Source organism: Alligator sinensis, unplaced genomic scaffold (genome assembly GCF_000455745.1).
Source record: "Alligator sinensis unplaced genomic scaffold, ASM45574v1 scaffold118_1, whole genome shotgun sequence".
NCBI classification, from domain to species: Eukaryota; Metazoa; Chordata; order Crocodylia; family Alligatoridae; genus Alligator; species Alligator sinensis.
This window is the reverse complement of record NW_005841850.1, coordinates 90,977-99,827: the sequence shown is the minus strand read 5'-3', so window position 1 is coordinate 99,827 and position 8,851 is coordinate 90,977. Positions and strand designations below refer to the sequence as shown.

The 8,851-nt window shown below is 44.4% G+C and overlaps 1 protein-coding gene across 1 annotated transcript in view; it reads right to left on the bottom strand.

Moving 5' to 3' along the window:
- Positions 1-7,476, bottom strand: part of RAD51C (RAD51 paralog C) — a 20,932-nt gene extending 13,456 nt beyond the window's left edge. The window contains exons 1-5 of the mRNA XM_025209913.1: positions 7,222-7,476; positions 6,805-6,971; positions 5,834-5,967; positions 2,419-2,550; positions 112-178 (exon numbers count right to left, since the gene is read on the bottom strand). Of these exons, the coding sequence (XP_025065698.1) occupies positions 112-178; positions 2,419-2,550; positions 5,834-5,967; positions 6,805-6,971; positions 7,222-7,403 (682 nt within the window). The 5' untranslated portion in view covers positions 7,404-7,476. The remainder of the gene's footprint in view (positions 1-111; positions 179-2,418; positions 2,551-5,833; positions 5,968-6,804; positions 6,972-7,221) is intronic.
- Positions 7,477-8,851: the final 1,375 nt, after the last annotated feature.

Below are 8,851 nucleotides of genomic sequence, written 5' to 3'. Positions count from 1 at the left end.
AGCTACACAAATTACAGAAGACATTTTCAGTTTTTCTGTTCACAGTACAAACCAGAAAAGCAAACATCAAAAGGCTAATATAATTTCCAGTTTGCTGGCTAAACCACCTACCTAAAGCAGGTACCAACGTGGACTGACTCTGTCCAATCCTTGTTGTCATTTGATTTGTCAAAATTACCTAAGGGGAAAAAAAAGGGGTTGGCAAAAAAAAAAAAAAATACAGGGAAACAGTCATGTATGAAAGGAAAAGCCAGTTTCCCAAAAAGCCTCTCTCAAGAACTGCTGTATTCCTGATCTGATCTTATAATCATTACTCAGGCAAAATTTCTGCCAACTGGAAAGGGGCTGTAGTGAGTGATGAGAGAATGCGAAGGCTTACTGCGCTGATATCCACAGCGGGTTTGAACTCTACAAAAAATGTTTTCAGTCTGGCGGGGAGCAGGATTTTTCCTCTGTCAGGATTGTAATTCTAAAGCGAAACCTCTCCTTACGCCAGATGCACAAACACCATACAGTCATCTCTATTACACTGGCTGCCAAGCAGCAGCTAATACATATTGTATTATTCATGTGCACAGGACTTGTGTTGGCACCTCTGCACAGGCAGACTCCACCACTGTGTCGTAATGATCCCGGTGCTGTACAAAGTGTGCGTGTGCCCAGGGATGAGCAGATTCCCTGCAGCTTGTAGTCTAAAAATGCACAAGTGGGTACACTACAAAGCAGAATGCGTGAGAACAGACAGAGTGGGGGCGTGTTTTTACAGCAAGAATCCTCTTGAGGAGGTTCAGAGACAGTCTAGGTCAGATCCCTGGTAGAACTGGGGGTGGGTGAGATGAAAAGGAGCAAGGTAATAGCTGACTTGAAACACTAGTTTTGGTGATTTAGGAGATATTAATTGTAATGTTTGTTTTGCTTTTGTTGAAATGGTGCCTACCCTGAATGCTAGGGTTTGTCAAGCTTGTTATCCCTGCTGTATGGACTCCTGCTTGAGTAGTCAATTCACGAGGCTCTTTCCTATAGGTTATGACCGATCGTTTCCCAGGGAGCAGCTGTTGGAGAGGAACTGATCCGCTGTTCAATAAAAACAAAACCTATGCATGCATCACTCAGATGAAACAAAAGGAACGATCTGATGACAAGTTCACAGGACACCCAATTTATGGGCCAGCATGGTCGAATCTACAGAGGGCTGTACAAAACTAGTCTTCACCCAGCACTTGTATCCCTTGGTGCCCACACATGAAAGAAACCCCTTTGTAGTTCACGTTGGGATTGCTGTTACTGGCAGGCACAAATTTGTAAAGCTGGCAGCATGCACAGTTATGCACTTTTCCTTCCATAGCTATTTGAGGAAACACAGGGGAGAGGCTTATTTTTAGCCACACAAACAAAAGCCAATTGCATGAGAGAGTTCTGGGAGACAAAGAAGCAAGTCACCTGGAAACACTGCATGGACAAGCACCATTTTGAGATTGCATAAGATTTAATTCCTGAACAATGCCTCTCTGTGCTGCAGGTCTCAAAAACACCCCCTCCAAACAGCTGTAGCTTCCGAGTGCCATCTGCTGGCTAGATGGCTGCACATTTGCAGACCTCCATATTGTGGTATATGGTGCAGAAACAATCTACAGACAGGAAGCTACGGGTTTCCATGGATGCCAAATCAAGGAGCTAAACCATAGCAAATAAAGTGGTTATTCAGTAAATGGTGGTCCTTTTTAAACCGGGTCCAATTTATGTCCAGGTTGCTGAACAGTCTAGTTCATTTTAATGTGCATGTATGTATGGGAGGAAGTAGCTGAATGAGCTCTCTTTTTTCTCTTTCTGGGTATCTTTGGAGACTAAAAGCCATTTCATATGGGCTGAATTAAGTGTGTGCGCGCACGTGCGTGCGTGACAGGAACTTCATGTTAGATGGTGTTTCACAATAGCCTGAAAGGACAGGCAGGAGAAAGCATTCCCTCTCGACCCTGGCAGATGTGGCAGGTTCTCTTGCACCTCCTCCATCTCTCCAAGGCCAATGCAGTCCCTTGTACTCCATTTCCCTTCAAGCAGGCTCCACTGCACCTGCTACTCTACTTAAAATGCATTTTCCAACCAAGATCATGGTGGAACAGGGTATGAGCTGATATGGGCTTCGACAGACTGATATTTGATCAGTTACCTAAAAAGATTAATCTGATACTTTTCAGTTAATTTTAACTTGTTTAAGGAAAGCTCAAGAGAAAGATCTATTGTCCAAATCCTGCTCATGTTCTTCCTATCAGCTGACCAGGCAGGCACCCAACGAGCTTGACTTGCATACCTGCAGCTTTACTTGGATATGCTTAGCTGTTGCCAAAGATGTTAGAAGAAATCTTTGGAATGTATTGCCGAATAGCATCTCCTTGGACTTAACCTTGTCCCAAAACTTACAGCTAATTTATGATCATTTGCTATGCTGATCAGCTGTTGAGCCAGGCCATTCAGAAGCCTTGTTCGCAGTGAGAGGTCCTCAAAGTCATGACGAAAAGGGAATGCAATTCCATCAACCGCTACCAATCGGACCTACACACGAAAAGCAAAGAGAACTGGTGTTAAGCTTGTATCCAGATAGATAAAAGCTGGACAAGAGCAGCCATGAAAAACTGTTCAGCGTTTTGTTTCCCTCAGCTTCTGAGCTAGTACTTTTCATCCACCTCCAATTATTTTGTTCACCCCACCCAAAAAAACTGTAACAACAGTGGTAACTGGCCTGAGAATTTTCTGTAATAGGCCCCAGTATCTGTGAGCTACTTTAAACAGGAATCTAGCTTGGAAACATGGATATTAGCAGAAATTTACAGAAACACCAGGCACTTTGAGTTGGGTGTCTATCTCCCCTGGAGGTGTTTGCTTTGCTGAACTCTTTCCTCTGCAGTATTCATTAGCATTGACTAGAGTATTACACTGCTGCAGGCTCATCATCGTCAAAGCACCACATCCACAGTAGCTTGGGATTTTGATTTATTTCAGCTCCATTTGTGGTAGCATTTGTGATGGACAAAATGTCTTCAAGTATAGGAGGGCGACCCTGGTATTTCTATATTGTTTGCATGGCTGGCTGCCACAACATCAGCATCAAGGGAATCTGCAAGTTCTTGCATTAATGCGCAAGACAACAGCTTGAAAATGACAGTGGGAAACCCTGTTGTTTTCAAACTATGGATTTAACTCATCACTGGAAAATAGCTTTAGGGCTGGAACATACAAGCCTACAGCAAATGTCACTCCAGAGAACTGCAAAGGGACTCAGAGGAAAGAAATGGAAGCTGAAAAGTGAGATGGAGCTGAAAGAAGCAGAATTAACATCTGGCACACTCGTTTTCACTCTCCCTTTTCCCGAGATCCTCTTTCACAGCATTCCACATGTTCCCCTCATGCATCACTTCTGGTGTTAATATTCACCCTGTCCTTAAAGAAATGGGCAAAAACAGTTTAACAGCATGATCCAATGGGCTAGAAAGGCAAGTTTTATGACCCTGCATATGCATCTATCTGAACAAGAGCTAAACAAGCAAGATAGTAAAGTAATGGATTTTTTTTACTACTGCACTTGTCACAAAATCAGCATGCTTCTTAGGTTAAAGCACTCAAGACTAAATAAAAACTAGGCTTGGCAGAATTCAAAATTTTTTTGACAGCTAAAATTGACTGTTTGTTTTTATGCATTTATTTTGATTTTTACTGATTGAAATTTTCAGGGTTGTATGAAATTGAGGGCTGGTTTTTTATTTTTAATTGATTTAGCACATGCATGCGCACACACAGAGCGGCGGCTACAGAAGCAAAGTGCTATAGCAGTAAGGCTGTTCCAGGATACGGCGGTTGGAGGAGCAGAACTGGTAGCATCCAGGAACCTGGTGCCGCTGGCTCATAGCTCTGCCCTGATCCCAGCTGGGTCAGGGACCAAACTCCTGTGAAGCCTGGTCTGGCCCCTGTGCGATTGGGGCAGGGGCCAAACTCCCACAGAAGCTGGGTTGGGCTCCATGGGAGTTCGGCCCATGCCCCAGCTGGGATGTGGGCAGAGTAAGCGGTCAGCAGCACCTGGTTCCCCACTGCTACAACCTCTGCTCCTCCCACCCCTCTCCCAGCACAGCCTGCCTAGCACGGCCCCCAGCTCCTGCAGTAGCTGCTGTTTGTGTGAGTGTAAGCGTGTGTGTGTGTGTGCACATGCAGTGCCCCCTACTCCAGATTTCTTTACCTCCATCCTGGATTTTTTTAAGTCTCCTTTATGTAAATGTTGATGATTACTGATGGAAATATTTTTCTGCCAGTCTGAGAGTGTCAAGCAAAATCAATATTTATCGGTGTCTATCAATAAAAATAGAATCCTGCCAAGCCGAATTATAACTAATAACTTAGAATCACAGAAAAATAGGGTTGGAAGCGATCTCACGATGTCATCCACTCCAGCCCCCTGCTCAAGGCATGTTCACCTACATCTAAACCAACCCAGACAAATGTTTGCCGAACCTGCACTGAACATTTTTAACAGACACTCCACAATCTCTAGGGGATGTTTCAGTGGTTACCCATGATAGAAATATCTTCCTATCGCATGATCTAAATCTCTCTGGTTACAATTTAAGACTCTGTCCTCTTGCTAACAGTTGCCTAGTCCACATCAGACATAAGTTGCTTTTATTATCATCACAGAAATGGTTTATTGGCATGGTCTTTTTTGTTGTATAAGAGGGATATAAGAGGTAACATCATACTGCGGCCACCCACCACAATTACCTGGAAAAAGGTACTGTGTCATTCATTACACAAAATGAAGACAGGACCTTTTCTGGGGTCCCTGCCTCTACTCCTTAGCTACAAGACTATTTAAGGGACCGGGCTAGTTTTAGCACAGAAAGTGCTAACATGGGGAGCTCCTCACTAGAGGGACCACAGAGCATCAGGCTTAAGGACAAGCATGGATAATCTGCACAGATGGCCTGACGTAACTGCAACCCATTGCAACTGTGCTAAGATCACAATGGCAAACACAACAGGGCACCTTTAGTACTTATCAGAGAGGGCAATACCAGAGGTGAGTACACTCTGAGCACATGCTACACTCCTACCTGCTCCTCCTTCACTACAAGAACATCTGAAAATGGAAATAGTAGAGACAGCCTGTATCCAAGACAGTGTCTTATTAACACTGTTCATTTGTGCTCTAGTACAGTAAGGCACAAAACATCAACAGTACAGTTTGCCAGGGAATGATTTGTCCTACAGAATCTAAAATCTGGCAAAGAGATAAGGAAACTGCATTACAATACTCTTTCATGGAGAACTTAGCTGGCTTTTCAAGTTGTCCACCAAAGAATGAAGCTGCAAGTTCAAGTTGCTTGCAGCAATAGAGATAGTACTGAGAGGAAAATCAGCCTTAAATTGCAAAGCCCCTGCAAGTACTTTTAGTTCTGGATGAAACTGGTATCACATCCACTGGCACCACTGCAAAATGCTGACCAGGTGCAAACATGACTGGGGGGGGCATTTGACAGGAGCACCTGTGACAATTCTTAGCCTGTTGCTCCCAGAAAATGTAGTATTTGTGGTGAAGTGCTGAAGAGCCCTAGCATTAGGACAGAGACAATACATTATCAGAAGGACTAAGCAGAAATTGGGGTGAAAAAGAAAAGCACATCGTGACAATTTTGACATCTGCCAAATCATGATTCCCAAGCTGATGATCGATCGGGTTGGAAGTTAAGAGGGACTGGTTTGGTCTTATGCCAGTCAGCAAACCCTCAAGGTCTTCCTTGCGTGTCCGGGTATGTGCGGCACCTTCAGCTACATCTGCAGTAACCCCTACCTTTGAATGCTCTGAAAGGAAGTCTGGGAGAAGGTAAATCTGCGCTAGCAGCTCAGTGTAGTCATGGCAACGGAAGTAATAGATATGAGACAGGATGCTTTCAAGGGAGAAAGTCTCCAGGGCTTTATGATGGTCTGGGGAAAAAAAAAGAAAGAAATTTGCACTAGCACATTGTTACACTCCTCAATCCCCCAACCCCTCTGTGGGCAACAAAAGCAACATAGAGACTTTGTAAAACAAAAAGGAACTCAGTGGTCAAAGCTGAAAAGAATGGACACAAGTTTCCTTTTCCTGTGGCCTAAAAGCAGACAGCAAAATGACTTTAGAAATTGTGCTAGAAGCTGTCTCAGGACTTGCCCACACACATGCACCAAAACCTGCAGTGGAGGGCAGGGGTACAAAAATGTCAACTGAATGAATATCTATCTATCTATCTATCTCTATATCAGATTTGCCCATGAATTAACTTTCAAGTGAGCTAACAAACACAACACTGGTTCAAAATAGCCACAGAATACTTAATATGCAGGTAATGGCTCCTCCAATTTGGGGGGGGGGGGGTGGTATAGCTCGGCTGGCGGGTGGCGGTGGGTGGGGGCCGGCCAGCTTAGAGCTGTGCAAAACGAATACATCTTTTGTTCAAAATGCTCCTTAAATATATCAAGGCTGCTGGACCTGATGCATTGACAACTGCTCCTTTTAGCTACCTGCGAGAAAAACAAACCTTTTCAGTGAAATATAACCCAGCTACACTGAAGTATTTTTGAACATATTCACAGAAGTTTAGGGTTGGAAGGGACCTCATGAGATCATCGGGTCTAGCCCCCCTACTCTGGGCAGGAAACACGGCTGGGGTCCAATAACCTCATCAAGGTGCGCATCCACATTCAAGTACTGGACAGTGTTATGAGGCTCTTGCTCTGTCTGACCTTAGCTGACTGTGCTGAAAGGAACATGGCTCAGTAACATACCTTCTTCCTGATGCGCTTCAGCAATAAGTTGACAATGCTGAACGCAGGCAGTTGCAATGTCCACCACCCTCTCCACCATAAAGCTCCCCTCTGTATCAATGTAAACAGCTTCTCCAGCCAGCCCGCCAAAACATTCGGGAATCTGCACGTCTACTGCCAGCTGCATGCTGTCAGAGAAAGCAGAAAGATACCAACCGGGGTTTATAAGGCTGCCCTTCTAGCTTATCTCTAAAGTGACAATTCTGGTGAGGGATAAATTGAGTGGAAGATACAATCAGTACAGGGGTATTCTTGCAGCTTGAGAATCTGGGGTTGTAGCCATGACAACAAGCATAAAGAACGGTGGCCCTAGTTACTGATGGGTCGAAAGGGCAACTAGACACTTAGTTGCACAGAAATAATTTAAAAGTAAAATACCATAACTGCGTTTTCCCGATGCCGGGAGCACCACAGATCTCAGTGATTTTGGTCAGCTGCACGCCACCACCCAGGATGTCATCTAGCGCTGAACAGAAGGTGACGACAAAGCCCTGGGCTTGCTCTCGTTCTAAGAGCTCCAGTGCCGTGCACTTCCGGAGAGACGTGGGGTCGCCACCCATCCTGGCGGCATCACTATCACATTCCTGCCTTATGACCTGCAACGTTTCCAATGCCTCCTCCTTAGAGATTCCAATTTCTGAAAGGCAAAAGCATGAGCGAATGTTTTCTTTTTTCATAACCAGCAACAGGTCACAATACAAATAGCGAAGACAACTTTTCTGGACTTATAAATTCCTCAATTATCCCTTATAAAACACACACACACACACACAAAGTGTGATTTTTATTATTTTTTTAAAATAATGATGGAAGCAAATTAGCTCTTCTGGCCTGTTTGTTTACCTCTTTGAAATAAAAGACAGGTCTCATTTTTCAGAAGTACTGAGGATCAAGAAATCCTAATGAAGTAACAGAAATAGGCTATCAGCCTCTCTGAAAATCAGGCCGTAGATTTCTTTCCCTAATGACTTCACACCAGTTTTATTAAATATCTATTCTCATTTGGTTGCAACAGGATTATCTTATTCAGAAGATACGGATTCATCTCGTGGCCAGAAAGAAACTGACTGGTAGTTTCGGTCCCTTGAAGAAGCTCGTTGTGCCATGAACAACATCATACAAGTGAAGCCACTTGAAGAGCAAGGCTGTGTCTGTTGAAGATTGGGAGCATGTACCTACAATAACTGATCTTCAAAGAGGAGGCCGGGACTGACCTGCACTGCGCATCTGAATAGGATGAGGAGGATAATTTGCTTTTCACATCAGGTACGACTGTATGTACCTATAACTCAATGTTCTTGTTAAAGGAGGCAGGGTTACAGTTATCAAGTGATTTTAAATTAGGGGGACAGTGACATCAAGCGGTCAAGCTTCAAATGACAGAGGCAGAGGAGGTTGGTTGGGTAAATTGGATATTGTTTCTTAGACCAACTCAAATGGATGGAAAAAAGTTTGTCTGCCTATGCCCTTAGACCAAGGTGGCTACACCCAAATAACAGAGAGGTATTCAGGTATCCAGTCTGTAGCGATATTAGTCTAGAGGCAAAAGCAATCAGAACTGGTGGTAGAGGTGATCTCTATTATAAGACCAACTAAATGTTTGCAAAAAAATATGTCAAGGGCTTAAAACCTATTTCAAATCTAAATGAAAACAATGCTGGGGAATTGCAACTGCTTCCCTTCCAGTACCGGGTCTGGAGATGCAGCCCGGCCGCCCAGAGTCCTGAACCGATTCCAGGTGTACTTGGTTGCAAGTGGAAGAGGGAAACCCTCCCACAGTTCTTCATCCATGCCCTGCCCCTTCTTAGCAAAAGCAGGATCCCCCACCCTTTTTGCTGAGCCCTGGGTGAAAAAGAGATTTGCTTTTTCAGACCGGCTGGAGGCTGGGGCGAGTTGGGACTCTCAGAGAGGCTGCCCAGCATTTATAAACGGCACAGAAGTGCTTTGCACCAGTCCAGCCAGGCAGGGTGGAAGCAGGGCTGGCGGTAGAAAGCAGAGGGGCCTTAGG